At 35.9% G+C, this 15,587-nt stretch overlaps 1 protein-coding gene and 1 long non-coding RNA gene across 3 annotated transcripts; both read right to left on the bottom strand.

Annotated features, from left to right (window-relative positions):
• Positions 1-5,512: 5,512 nt before the first annotated feature.
• On the bottom strand, positions 5,513-10,776 carry LOC108226616 (uncharacterized). Of its 2 annotated transcripts, XR_001807683.2 has the most exons (7): positions 10,332-10,776; positions 10,133-10,230; positions 8,763-8,874; positions 8,196-8,357; positions 7,756-7,907; positions 5,962-6,075; positions 5,513-5,875 (listed from the first exon to the last, which is right to left on the bottom strand). It is a non-coding gene; the product is annotated as an uncharacterized LOC108226616 (long non-coding RNA). The 2 variants fall into 2 exon arrangements; XR_010284237.1 differs by having other exon boundaries at positions 5,513-6,075; positions 10,332-10,775.
• A 46-nt stretch (positions 10,777-10,822) lies between these two features.
• On the bottom strand, positions 10,823-14,017 carry LOC108226010 (receptor-like protein EIX1). The gene is made up of 2 exons (XM_017400963.2): positions 11,191-14,017; positions 10,823-11,075 (listed from the first exon to the last, which is right to left on the bottom strand). The coding sequence occupies exon 1, from the start codon at positions 13,817-13,819 to the stop codon at positions 11,204-11,206; it is 2,616 nt and encodes an 871-aa protein (XP_017256452.2). The 5' UTR covers positions 13,820-14,017; the 3' UTR covers positions 10,823-11,075; positions 11,191-11,203.
• Between the last annotated feature and the right edge of the window lie 1,570 nt (positions 14,018-15,587).

Below are 15,587 nucleotides of genomic sequence, written 5' to 3'. Positions count from 1 at the left end.
AGTTTATATTATAGGCAACCTTAGATTTGGGAATTATACGAAAAGCACCTCTACCAATTCGAGCTACTAATTTATTTCAAAAGTAGCATGATAACAATAACAGCAATACCAAGTCTAAACAAAACAAGAACATCATCATCCACACAAGAATGGACATATATTTAGTAACAAAACTGCAAGAATCATAGCTATATCAGTCGATGAAGAACAAATAACCTGCACTTGAAGAAATGACACCAGAATCTCTTTTGGGATCAGGACCACTGGAACCACTTCTAGCATCAAATTTCTCAACAGAGCCGAACCGCAAATCAGTCTCTCGTCTTCTTCTCGTGCTTCTCAAATTCCTCAAGACCCTTGGAGTGACACTGGCACTGGGGGACAATCTGTCTTCTGTACTTGCACGTTGATATTCTTTCCCTCTGGTCTTTAAGGTTGCATCAGATATGGTAAGATCTTTTGTCTTTGAAGCTCGATTTAACTTCTTGAGCTTTTGGCTAGAATTTGTCTTGTTATCCATACTGGAAGGCGGAACTTCTCCATCATCTAATGCTCCCCCTAGATTAATAGCCTCCCATCTTGGTACTCTTTTGTGTTGAGGTAAATCAGGCTGATCCCCAGTAGTGTGAAAAGTTTCAGCTTGAGCATTGGACTTACCTTGGTTAGCTTGTGGCACAATACTGGAAGCACCTGAATCTTTAACAACAAATATTTTCGAACAACTCGAACAGCAAAGATTTCCATTATACGATTTTTTGGCATACTGGACTTTTGTGTAACAAAAAGGGCAGGATGCATACAATGTTTCCCTGCTGTTAGTTACTTCTGATTGAGTTGGTTGATGATGGTCTAGATCGGTATCCAGAGAATCAGAAGCATTTGGAATTGCATTCGGCACAGCACATGATTCTTTCAAAGCATGATCTGTACTTCTCTGACGAGGAGGTGGTTCTCGGGAAGATCTGGAATGCATCAGATCTGCGCATCACCATTTAGCTTTTAGAGGATGATTTAGAATGTACTGATTAACATAAATAATTAGCTTAAGAGGCAAAGTAAATATATTAATATATGAGTTCTTACAATCTGAATAACAAAATATAGACCTTTTTTTATGTAATCAAAAAATTACAAGTAAAGATCATATTTGATGATTTCTAAAACCTTTAATGGTTGAGAACTTCATCAGCTAGGTAGCCTAACCATATATCAATTTAAAATATTTGTAGTACTTCTTTAACTATAACATTGTTTTTCAAGTGTCTTGGGATAGTTATGATCATAATCGACCAAATGTTGAAAGAAGCAACTAGTTCAGCCACTAATTGGTGAGCCTTAAACATGAACTATTAAGCAACAGCTCATGAACCGTCGATAAATATAGAAACTAACTAATAATAATAGACGTGTGATTTCTGACATAAACAAAGTCTATACTCTATCATTTGTCAATTTGCACATATAAAGGTCATATAGCCTATACTAACACGTAGAGTTTAAAGAGTTAGACACCAGCATCTGAAAATTATAATCTAACATTCAAATTAATGTCCGATTTATCGAGTTTGGTACCCCCAAATTTATTAGCCTATTCAATTCAAAAATATCATGCCGACCAGTATAACATCTAATAATTCAAATGCATTAAAAGAAATATGTAAACTGATCACCAAAAATATGAAAAGTACCAAATAAAAATTATATCACTAAAAAGAGAGTGTGTTAATCAACCTGCACTACAACAACGAACAACAGCAATGTTCTTCGAATTTTGACTAACTTCCAACTTCCTCGCCTCCAAATCTCGAAACCCATCATCAATTTCCTTCTGTTTCACCTCCAGCTCCTTGGCCCTCTCTTCGATAAAATTTCGACTAAACTCCAACTCCTTCAGCTTCCCCTCAATCTCCCTCAACTTGTCTTCACACAAACCCTCAACTCTCCCCAAATCTCTCTCCTTGCCAACAAATCTCTCCCATCTCTCCTTCAATCTCTTCACCTCATTTTCAAGAATCTCGACTCTGTCATCACAAGACCCATTGCTCACATCAATCTCTTTCAGCTTCTCATGCATGGGGTTCTGAGAACTCTCTGCTTGGTTCCTCTCCAACCCATCTTTGGATCTCTCTCTTCTTGATTCTTGTGCATGGTATTGAAGCTGATTCAAGGGTTCTTGAGATGAATCAAAGTGATCTTCGAACTCTTTCCACTCAACTAGGAGAGAAAGAATGGCTTTCTTTAGACCCTTTCTCCTCAGTTCTGTGGCATGCATGTTGCTGAACATACTCCCCTCCATCTTGCATCAAAGAGATATCTGTCTGTGTGCAGAGAAATGTTGTATTTAGGGGTTGTGGATGAAGATGAAAGTGACTAAAGGTAAGAGAAAGCAAATGTTGGTGTTAGGTGGACACTTCTTAGACTTACACGTCATGTTAATTATTTAGGGCCTGTTTGGTTTGGAGAACCACAAGTCGGTTCTCACTTCTGCTTTTCTTGATCCGTTGGGTAAATAAGTAGAATTAATTTTAAAAAGTTGAGAATACTAATTTTTCTTTAGAGCTTAACTTTTTTTCCAAACACTTTAATTTAATAACTTATTTACTTCTCACTTTTACTTCACTTCTTTAATTTAAATAAAAAATCATTTTTTTAAAATAACTCAAACAGCCTTATAGTTTCCATTTCTATCAGCTCTATTTTCGAGAGTTTGAGGGCGTGAAATAAATTTAATGCCATTTTAACACTCAATGTTTCGGAATATACAAGGGTACATTCTCAATTTTAACTCGCCATTCAATTCTCTATATATTTTTTATGAAATGATTAACTCTTGTACCGATATAAAGTGATAAAATGATATAATATAAGGATAAATTTAACAATTCACAATCATTTATCCCGATACAAGGATTACTCAGTACATAAATATTCAAATATTCTCAAAGAAATAAATCAAAACCTATTAGTGTACTTTCCGTTCCCATTTGTATATCATTCAATATATATATACACAAAAATCGATTATATAACTATACGCAAAATATTCAAGGGTGAATATAAATAATCAAAAGCCTAGTAAGGTTGAACTATCCATTTCAGCAAATGACATAATGTAGGTTGTGATGGTTGCTTCTCTTCATTAATCTCAAGCTCCTTACTTCTCTAATAATCTAGATTGGATAATAAACAACCAACTAAATGATGGCTTCTGGGGTTCGACTCCGCCTGATCATTACAAGAATATTTTAAAACGGATACTCAATTATAAACGATATAATCATATTCGTTAAAAAAATGATGACTCCTAGAGTCTTCCTCATCGAAATGGATGGTACTTAAAAGATGATCTTTCATTTACATTAGCATGTATTCTTGCACTAAAGCAATGAGGACGTGAATAAGAACATGTCAATAGAAATGTGTATTTAAGTGATTTTCTTGTATGCATTGCAAGACCACTATCTTTTATTTGTGTTAAATACGAGGTTCTCTTTGAGCTATATATTTTCTTTTTGGTCATGTTACTGACGACACTCAACATGCATTAATGGATTTTGGCCTCATTTTTTCTGAGAAAGCTTGAGTATTCATATGGTCTTGTTGCCACTTGAAATGGTAAGTTTAGCTACAAATTAATTGGGACATGGTCATGAAATTTCAGAGGAAGAATGGTTTATTATTTAATTCACGGCAGATTTTCATGTTGACGACCTTGATTTAAATTTCATTTCAGCCTGCATGTTAACTACATATCTTTTGATATTATAATAAGATAATTTTGATCTACAACAAATAATCAGTGATTAAAGTTTGAGAGTGTACCGATCAATCCTTGAAATATTCATGATGCACTGAGTAAGTTGTGGATTATTAAGTTTGCCCCTATGTTATGTAACGTTTTTGATTTCATCCCAGCATGAGAGCTAATTGAAACATTTATTTATTTGTTCGTACCTATGTGTGTCGTGTTTGGAAGATGAGTCATGCTCGTATTGTATTTATTATTTATTGATGCATGGTTGAACAATTTAATTATTTAATGAAATAATGAAACCGTTTTGTTAATCTTTTTTTTTCCAGAAATAAAGACTCATTTCTGGAGAAAAGTTCATAAATTGCTATTTTTCTATGAAATAAATTCTTATTTTTCTGTTCAATAACGAACATGAACATCTTTTTAATATTTATATCCAAAAAAATTATAAAAATATAAATTTTGTGCATATTTCTTACTCCGCGATTTTAAGGTCTTCTTACTCTTAAAAATTTTAGATCCTCGAGTTTGGATTTTAAAAAAATTACCTGATTGGTCATTAACGATTGTGACAAATTTTGGATTTGATCTTTCGACAATTATATATTTGATCATTGTTTAGAAATGATAGATTTCGGATATAATTTTCACTCAAACCCTGTAATTTCCGGGGGATATCAAGTTAATGTTGATATCTCTTCATTTCATTGTATTTCCATGTTATAACATATATGCTTGCAAAAGGTTTCGAAATTCTTCGTTAATATCTGGCAGTTGGCTTACTTTCAATTTTCCTGCTTCTTTCTGAAATACAACAAGTATATTTTAAGTCTGTAACTAGCATTATAGCCCGTGCGAGGCACGGGCAGCTAGAGTCGATGTAGTTTAATCCTTTTTTCAGCATTTATGAAGAAGTTTTGTTGGATAGTAATGGAACCTTGCGATTTTTAAAAGAGCCAGTGTTTATATAACAGAGTGTTCAAAGTTTGAAGTTTTGTGGATACCAAAAGCATGATCGTGAAAACTTAACTCGGCATATATAATGTTTATTGCTAACATTTAAGCAGTCTTCATTCTCTTGTCCCTGTGGCCAGTTTGCTCCCCACCAGATTTGGAGCCAACTGTTTAAGCAAAATCTGGGATGGGGAAAACTGCTGTATTTGTTTTGTTTAATATGCAGCAGATTGAACCAGTCTCAATACAAGAGAATTGGCATATCAGGTTAGCCTTCAAATTCAATTTATATTCTTTAGTAATTAATGTGACATTATAGGGAGATGCTATGTTGGATTGTTGGTTAATATATTCTATCACTCAAATGCTTACAATGGCCTCATTTTATTAACCAAATATCTTAAGCTCTAATCTGCTGTTTATCTTACAGATATGTCATGAGTTTGAGAGGTTCAGTACCTACTTGCCTGACATAAAGGTTTCTGTCTTCTATGGTGGTGTCAACATAAAGATTCACAAGGATTTACTTTAAAATGAGTGCCCTCAAAAAACGTTTTGCAACATCCTGTAAATTACCTCAAAATCCTTCCTAAATGGATATAATAAACGGAACCAAGCAGGAAATATGTCAGGCCACTAAGAATACGCAATTTCTCACCAACTTGGACAGATCAACTCAGACTTGCTAATATTTGCCAACTCTTAGACTCGGGCTGAAACTCATTCAGCATCCTGTAAATTACCTCAAAATCCTTCCTAAATGGATATAATAAACTGAACCAAGCAGGAAATATGTCAGGGCACTAAGAATATGCAATTTCTCACCAATTTGGACAGATCAACTCAGTCTTGCTAATCACTGCCAAGTCTTAGACTCGGCCTGAAACTCATTCAAGCGCGGGTCAAGTATATACTATATAGTCACCTATGTTACTTCTCGTGCTCACCGAGCGTAATTGATGATAAATATCACGAACCAATTAATAAATTTTGCCTATTTTTTAGCAATAATTCACAAGCTAGAAGTCCATAATCACAACTGTATGAAGAGGGACAAACCCTATCTTCGCTTGTTCCTTCCCACTGTTCCTCGTGCTCCCGCTTTCCTTTCCACATTACTTTTGTTTCTTTCTCATTATTCTGTTATCTACCTTCCTCTTCTGATATCTATGCAGGCATCAAAGGGAAGAAAGTTTACCTTATGAACAAAGAAGGTACCAACCCAAACATAAGAACCTTAATATCCAGCATACCCTCATCTGTATTTTCCTGCGCCTCCATTCCTGGTCTGCTAGAAGTTCCTGAACAATCCACTTCAATTGATTCTGGAACTCTTCTGACTTCATATATTCTCTCTCATACTTTCCCTGAAAAATTAAAGTACATATATTCAGCAGCTTCTATATTGCTCTGAGGCTAATTGGATGAGTTCAAAGTCAAATTTCTCGTCTGCTGGAGGCTAATAGCATAAAAATCGGGGAAAAAAAAATCAGTCACGCACTCAGAGAATGCATATACCCTCTGGTTACAAAAATTTATCAAAATGATTGGTGTATTTAATTCTTTTTAACAGGGTAATAAAAACCGAAATATGTTCACAGACTCATGTAGTTCTTGATAAGATTATCTTTTATATAGCTTGACTGGCAAGCAGCTAGAATGCTAAAACCATCTGAGGACTGATTTATTCTGCTAGAAATGAAGCGACTACAAAACTTAAGCATTTCATTATAGAGCCTCCTAAAAACAATTCCATTTAAGATGAGTACATAATTTTTTTCGATTATAATTCTATTGAAAAATGAAATTTTTATATTTAAAAGAACTGCTAGAATACTCTTGGAAATGCTCTTAAATTAGCTTATCAAAGTGGAAAGTCTTGTACATATGGTCAGGGTTGGTCCACTGAAAAACAAATTTCTGCTGCTTTGTGATCCAGAATCATCACTAGAATCAGACCATCAACTTGTAGGTAAAGAATATTGTTGGGGGCCATATTCAGTTCAGGGTAACCAAAATTGAATGGACTTCCTAGCAAAATATACGTGCAGTAACTTTGTATTTATCAAGAAGATTGAGCATATTTATACAGATATAAATCTTTAGTAAAAACTATAACTGATCCCCTTGAACACGCTAAAATTTTGTAAATAGGAAAGAAAAAAAAAACCATTTTATCTTTGTCCCTGTACAGTTAAATTTTACGGCACTTACAAATACAGCCATCTTCGCTGATGCAATATTTTAGTTGGTCAGGGCATGACTTGCAATTACTATCTCGAAAGCTCATTTCCCTCCAAATATTATACACACACAGAGTGAATAAATTGATTATGATTTGTAGTGGTTGTTTCACTGATTGAATCAATCACTTTCTTGATTGCATGGGGTAAGTGCTGATTCCTCCTAAATATCTCTCTCAATTGTCTCTTTTTCCTGAGTATGAAGTCTGAAGAACAATATGGAAATAAAAACATTGTTTTGATTTTTTAGTTGATGAAGAAAAAATTGTCTTTTTAGCTGAATTGGGTCCCATACTGTTTGAGTTTGTGTTCATTTTGTTTAGTTTCCAGACGGGTTTTTACTTAATTAGCTTTATGATGGTAAAGATTTGATCTTCATTTCTTTTTAATTGTTTACGTTGGTGTTTCATATTTTACCCATTGTGGTAAGAAAATAATAAGTTTTTTCAAGAGTAAGCCAAGCCTACATCCGGAATAAATGGCATAGTCCATATTAGCGTAGAGAAGAGTTAGCAATCCAGGCATTCGTAGCCCCATAACGGCTAAAACTTAAGTCACCACTTGAAAGCCCCATTACTGCTTTACCGAGATTTGCGTGCCGATGTACCAAAGCACGATGAATAAGCACTTAAATTATATTTTTGCAATATGCAGATAGCTAATAACTGTACAATAGATGCTTGAGTGCAGCAAACTTTTCCGATAATTAATTATTATGGCATTCAGAGCGATAGATCTGGTAGGCAAACTTCTTTATCACACAACTATTAAATTGGGCACAAAATATCGAGTGTAAGACTGTACCTATACTGGTTTCTTTTGCATTTGCATGCCCCATCACAGAAGCATCATTTAAGTGTTGACAGCTGCTCGCATTTGAAGGTCCGGCAGCAGGAGATTCATTTATGTTTGGAGAATCGACGGAACACCCACTCTGTGATGCCTCTTCTCCTAAACTGGAAGAGAAGAAGAGGACTAGTTAGGAGAGAATCAGAGAAGCCAAGGCAACAAAATGCACAGGCATAATCCATATTGGCCTAGACAAGCGTGTTGAATCCGGGTCTACATAATTTCACAGCTTTTAAAAGTAGTTGCCATACATAACAGACCCTTTCCATTCCACTGATCACAAATATAAACAGTTTACATAATTAAGTGCCTCAGTGTTAATGGTTTTGTCGCTGGGTCCTTGAACAGGAAAGAGATACTTCAACCCTGAAACATTGGATTGGCAGTGCACATACCTTGTATGCAACCGCGTTTGGCATTTTGTAACCGCTTGGAACTCTTTCTCCGCTCCACCACATCTGCGGTGACAAGGAGCCTTGGCCACCCTCTTTTTCTCGCCTGTTGTTCCATAAATCTGTAAGGGTGACTTACGCGGCCAATTTGAAATGTGATAGGTCCTAGCACAAGCAGCAACAGAATAGGAATTAGTTTTTCAATCCAAATTAATTCATGGAGAGAAATTATGCACCTCTAGCAACCTGTTTTATAATGAAAATTCTTTTGGCCAAATCAATTTTTTATATAATCATTTTATATCAAAGCTGATCATGTAACTCAATGAACTCTCTACTTTATCATAGGCTCAACAGGACTAACCAACTATGAAATAAAGTTCATATAAATCGGTGACCCAAATTCAAGGTGTAAGTAGAGGGCAATTTAAGGAACCTAGAAAGATATAACAATTTCTTTGAACATTTGTTCAAATCGCTATCTACAGCCTATGTGATGAAAATGTCTACTATCAATATCTCTAGCAGGTAAAAATACCATGTTCAAACAGTGTCTAGAATATAACTCACTGTATCGAGCCTCCAATAGTTTTATACAAATTCCCTTGCAGAAAGGATTAGCATCCGGCACTGAGACGTCAAAAACAATAAACCAGCCAGGCAAATGCAAGCTCAGTCCAACCTACAAGACAAGGACATAAATGATCAGCTATTAAGGCCTTGAAATGACCTTGCTTTGTAATTTAATCCATTCACGAAATCTGGCACTTGCCTCTTGGACTTGGCAAACCAAATTAATATTATACTCATGATTTTGAGGGGGGCACACAATTAATATTAATATTGTACCAGACTTTCTCAACAACTTGTATTGTATGGTCATCATTTGAGTCTGTTCTGAAGCTTTTATCGTCGTTTATGTTGGGCATAAGATAAAACCTGATGATAGCCTGCAGCTACTACATCACATCCTTTTTGGAAAGAGGATGAAGGTTATATTTCATGGACCTCACTGTTAATCATTTTTGGAAGCAAATCATGTTCATAGATGCTGAATTTTAAAATTTCTGTTGATGTTCATTATGTGCATGTGTTTCTTCTTACTAATAAAATTATTTGGAGACTTAGCTAATGAATTATAAGGCAGCCAGGCATTCATCATGGGATTATATTGCAGGTTGATACACTAAAAAAGAACATTGGGTTGCTTTCAGGCTTCGTGTGGGCTTGAGACTACTGATTTTTTGTGATATCCTTAACATACCAGTTAATAAAGCCTCTACAAAGAAGGTGAGTGGGATTGTGACTATGCGAATAAGGTGTTTAGAAGTTGTCATATGAACTTTGCCATATTTGCAATTCTGACAAGTTGCCAACTGTGGTTCATGAAGATCTGTCTGCAAAACTATCGGAGTTTTTGGAATGTCCACATGTTACAACTGAAGAATTGCTTGCTGATACAGAAATGGTCCCTCTCTCTCTCTCACACACACGCACAGAGACAAACCTTTTCCCTCTAAGTTTGTTTGGTTTCTAAAAGTACATGCCTCAGAAGACCACCAAATCATCTTCAAAAGCTATAACTCAATATTTACTGTCAGTTTTCCTTGGAAATAAACATACCCTGGTAACGACACATCCATCTAAATCCTAACTTGCAGAGTTGCAGTACAATACCATAAAATAACACATTCTATAAAACATTGGTCTACCTATTGAACGTACAACAAAAACAAAAGTGTATGTATCTAAAGTATTAATTAGTCAACTCCAAATGTTTATCCAAAAACAGGACTACACATACAGGGTAATTGTTGAGACATGCCAATATGTAGTTAGCTAGCACCTAATTTTTAATTAATAAGCAAAACAGTATCCATATGCTAAATCATATCAGTGGATACAGAACAGAAGGCAAATATGTAACCAAATGGATTCACCTTAAAATGCAGGGTGCGGCGAGCTATCTTGTTTAAGAATGCTTTCTCAGCCCAGATCTCACCACTCAATTAAGCCATTTGTTGTGCCAGAGCACCAACTACAAAAATGAAACCTGAATTCAGGCAATTTTCAAATTGCAACACCAAACACCGACAGTAATTGCCAAATTGCAACACAAAAACAAAACCTAGCAGAGACCTCAATTGCCTCTTCCGGCGGAACGAAACGAGATCCCGTGTGAAGAAAACGGCCAACGAAACCGAACCAGAGATGTAGAAGCAAAAAAGGAGGGACAGACGGAGATAGCGCGACGGAGAAGGTGGAACTGACAGACGGGACATAGAGTAGAGGAAAACGCTACGCCACTGGAGAAAATAGCAGCTAGATTAAGCGGAGAACAGGAGGGGATTGAAGAAACCAGCTGGAACCAAGTTTAGTCTAGAAAGAACACAGTGCCAGGCTCGGAGGTAGGCTTGGCGCCTTTTTTTTTTTTTTTTATCTCAGACAGGGCCAGGCTCGGAAATAGGTTTGGCGCTATTTTTTTTGCTCAGGAGCCAGGTTTTGCATCTACCTGTTCTGCTATAATATATATAGATAGATGTTATGCTACCTTCTTGCGATGTTAAGGGTTCCAACCTCGTCAATGATAAGACGAGTACGTGAGTGTGTTTAATTATAAAAAAAAAGTCAATAATGTTATCGTTAAAAGTTGGGATATATTGTGCAGTTTAAGGCCTGGAGATGCCCTCTGGTCTCGATAAAACAGATTATTATTCATTCCCAGAAGATTAACACAAGATTACCAATTTACTGAAGAAAAAAAACAGGTTCAAAAGAAATATATCTACTAAGCATTGTTGTTCAGCTTGAGTATGGAGAAGCTCTGGTCTTGATATAGGCCACATTGCCTGAAGACCCGGAGGCCAAAGCAAGCATCGATTCCTGTATAAGAAAACAGGAGTATATCAAATAGGCGACAGACATTTCACTAGGGAAAAACACGGATTAATATGAAAAAGAATCATTATATGCCAGTATATTAATGAGATGACAGTACCTTTCTCCAGAACTTAAAGTTTGTGGAACTTCTGACGAAACCAAGCTGCTTTCATTGCGATTGCCAGTGCTAGTCTGTTGCCAACCTTATTGAGAAATCTATAATAAGCATATCTCCATGACTTGATGAAATGTAATGGACCGCAAAATCCCAAGAATCCAACAAAGAAACCAGGTCCTAAGGCGCCATAAAACCACAAATGATTATCATCGTCTTCTTCTTTATTTTCTTGACCTGGATCAGGTGTTCCATTGCTGTCAGAACATCGGTTTAAACTTGGAATTCCACATAGTTGAGGGTTTCCGGTATAGATGGATGAATCATCCAGAGTCTGAAGTTGATTACCTGTTGGAATTCTCCCAGTAAAATCATTAAATGAGAGATTCAAACGAGTTAAAAATGACAAGTTTGACAAGCTTTGAGGTATATGACCAGAAAGTTGATTTCTGGATAAATCAAGAAACATCAGTTCTCTCAGAATTCCAATGTTATCAGGGATCTTTCCACGTATATGATTCCCGGAAACATTAAAGTTCAGCAATCCAGACAGACTAATCACCTCTTTAGGAATCTCACCACTAATGTTATTGTTTGATAGATCAATTGATACCAAAAATGTGAGTGAAGATGTTAAGAACTCCAACTCTGGTCCTTTCATATAGTCTAATAATCGTTCTCCGTATCCAAATGAAGCATTTGAATAGAATGCAACAAACCGTTCACCACTGTGATCCACAGTCATCGCAGTGAGATTGCCAAAACAAGAAGGAATTGATCCACTTATATTATTTTGAGCCAAATTTAGCATCTGAAGCTTAGAAAGATAACACAATTCTAGAGGAATCTCACCATGAAAATTATTTGACTGAAGAGTCATGAACTTCAAACTTGAGAGACCTTCTCCAATCCACGAGGGAAGAATACCAGATATTTCATTTTCTGCCAAATCCAGGGTAACAAGTCTTGTCAAATGCTGAAATGTTGCTGGGAGTTTTCCGCGGAACTTGTTGTTGTGCAAGTGTAGTGATTGCAGATGCGGCAGATATCCTAAAGACCGTGGAATATGCCCAGAGAAAGCGTTATTTGTCAAGTCTAAGACTTGCAAATACTCTAAACTTCCCAAGCAAGTTGGTAGTCCACTTGAAAACAAATTATTCTGGAGATAAATATACTCTATGGTCTTCATATTACATAAAGTGTCTGGAAATTTACCAATCAATTGGTTATTTTTGAGAATAAGACTTATCAAACTCCAGTTTCCAAGCTTACTATCATTAGCAACCATCAGTCCTGAAAGCAAGTTGTTGGACAAATCTAACTGCTCCAGTTCGTAAGGGATTGACATCACACTACCTGAGAGCTGGTTATGAGATAAATCCAAATTAACTACGCGAGATTCCAGCGTCTTCTCAAACCACTTGCCCTTGATCTGATTGTGAGACAGATCCAAGAACTTGACCGTCGAGTACACTTCTTCAAACCAGTCAGGAATAGTATCTTCGATACTTCCATTGGAAATGAGAAGATCTTCTATTTCTATTTGGTTTCGAAGCCACTGGGGAAATAGAGGTCCGACTTTGCAGGATGACAGACTAAGAGAAGTGAGTTGAAAAGGAGGAGTCCATGAGAAACTAATATTCACTACAATGTCAAGATTTGATGACAACTGCAAGTGTTTCAATCTGGTGAGATTTCTCATGTGATCTTGCGATATGGTTCCCGCTATAAAATTAAAAGATAAATCCAGACTTTGTAATTCTGAAAGTTCTCCTAACCATACAGGGAGGATTCCACTTAACTGATTATTGCCAATATATAGCTCCTTTAAGAAAGTTATTCCTTTAACTGTTGCTGGCAGGTTCCCAGTAAATTTATTATTACTGAGTTGAAGCTTAACTATTTGAGTCAGATTACTGAAGATTTCGAGAGGAATTGAACCACTAAAGTTGTTCACACTCAGGTCTAAAGTTTCCATCTGAGTCAGATTGGAAAATGTTTGAGCTGGAATTGAACCTTCTAACTTATTAAAGCTAAGATCAAGGTGCCTAAGTTGAGCTAGATTTCCGAATTCAACTGGAAATGAGCCATTGAAGTCATTATTGTGAAGATCAAGGTATTGCAAACTCGATATTCTTCCAAGATCAAGGGGAATTTGACCCCCCAAATAAGAATAAGAGAGGTTGAGATATCTCAAATTCTTAAAAGAGACTAAGAATTCAGGAATCTGAGCTCCTAAAAAGTCATTCATGCTCAAGTCTAGGTACGCGAGATTCTTTAAAACATGTAAAGAGTTACTTATCTTACCTCTTAAGCTAGAAACTTCATAGGCTTCCCAATCATCATCATTAAAATCAACTGGATTGTGAAGATCAAGTTTAAAGACATGCCTAGTTCTTCTGTTGCATTGAACTCCATGCCATGCACAACAATCCTCTCCGATCCAAGAAGATAGGAGACCAGATTCATCAACAAGACTTTGCTTGAACGTAACAAGCGCTTTTCTCTCACTCTCTAAGCAGCTTATATTCAAAGAACCAGTAGAAGCGCTAACAAATATAAGTATTTTTATAAAAAGAAAAGCGAAAAACATAAACACATGAGCAGACAAAGGGGCATTATGCAATCCCATGCTAAAGATAGAATAGCTCAAATTTTAAACTTTTGTGTGGGTGCTAACAATGTCTATCAGGCCTTGCTAGGGATCTTAGTATTAAGCTTGTAAAATTGTGGCAGAATTCTGTTCTTCGGAATATATGTATAAAGTATTAAGCTAAACTTGATATACATATTAAGTCTTTCTCCTAACAGCTTAAGGTTCACGGAAGTTGATAACTTATACAAATTACAGAACATTTTTACCCGACAATCTCATGTTTAATTCAGGTAACCTCAATATTCTTAAAAATTAATATTGTGAGCCCCCATAACCATCACAGAGATCCAATCTTTAATCCAGCAATGGGATTTTAAGGAGACAACATATTAACAGGTAAGTATGATCTATAAGTAAAAACTTCTTTCTCCTAATACCTTAAGATTTCTGGCATCCTTGTAAAGTCAACACATGTATTAATTTAATTCCTTCGTAATTAATCAGTCATTCATCCCGAATTTTTATAATCTGGATAATGGTAAAAAAAAGAAGGAAATGTTGGACCAGCTCATGTCTGATCCCTCACATTAGAATGGTATTCACTGGGCTCATGCTAAGAAACTTCTGTTTCCTATTTTAATTGAATTCCCTATGTTCTTCCTAGTACTTGGAGAAAACATAAACAAGGGTTTTAAGTGTTCTGCAAGTATACCATAAAAATTGACATGCCTAAGCATGATATGGTTTCTTAAGTTGTTTTTCCACAGTTTTCAACCATAGTCACTATCTGCATTAAGTTAATTAAGAACCAAGTGTTTGTTTATAAAAATTTGACATTTCAATTGGAAATGACACCAGCCTGTGGACTCTACTCTGGTGATAGATAAATATTTCTATATGTTTTTCTCTGGAAGGTTACAAGAAGTTCATGAATTTTAAGCAGTGACCTCTTGGTCAAATGGTATCTCCCTCGCTCTACTTACTGGAGGTCAAGGATACGAATACTCCCTTCGCCCCCCTTAATTGTTTACATTGAGAGACGGGGGCTCGGCACGCATTCTAATGCTCTCATAAAATATAGTTTGGTTAATTATTTTGAATTTTTTTCCTTCGAAATAAATATTTATCATCTAAATTTTATATAATAAAGAAAGGTTTAAAAAAAAAGTTATGAAACTATGTTTTATATGCGCCTTAAAATGCGTATCGAGCAATACAAAAAAGTGTAAAGAAATGGGAGGGACAAAGGGAGTATCCATTATCTGGTCAAATGGTATCTCCCTGCTCTGCCTGGAGGCCGAGGGTACAGATATCTATTATCTGGTCTATGTTTAACAAAGCGTATCATTACTCATCAGAGTTCATTCATTACACTTTCGTGAAATGAAACCGGACATATGGATCCAGAACATCTTCATCGAAAGAAATAAAGACCCAGAAATGCTTCATTCATTATAAACATTTACATAAAACTCGTAAAGATGGCATAGTCATAGATTTGCTCAGTTCTTACTTCTTTCTACATCAGGAAATGCTTCAGGCAGACCATTTTAAACATTTCAAAAACCGAGCAACTCCATGCAAGCAAACATCATAAGATAATAATGGTTCATTGAAGACATTATACATCAGCACAATTGTTAACTCAAGAACCTCCTTCGACTGGGGAACCCTTGAATAGGGACATACTTGATTTGTCCCTCCTCGTCGATGTGATTATCAAACAAATCAATCTCTCGAGTATGTGCAGAAGCATATCACCCCTCAGCAACACATACCAGAATATATAGTGCATTATACTATC

This window comes from Daucus carota, chromosome 6, assembly GCF_001625215.2.
Source record: "Daucus carota subsp. sativus chromosome 6, DH1 v3.0, whole genome shotgun sequence".
In the NCBI taxonomy this organism is placed as follows: Eukaryota; Viridiplantae; Streptophyta; class Magnoliopsida; order Apiales; family Apiaceae; genus Daucus; species Daucus carota.
Note: the sequence above shows the minus strand (reverse complement) of the source record. Positions and strands in the feature narration are given on the sequence as shown.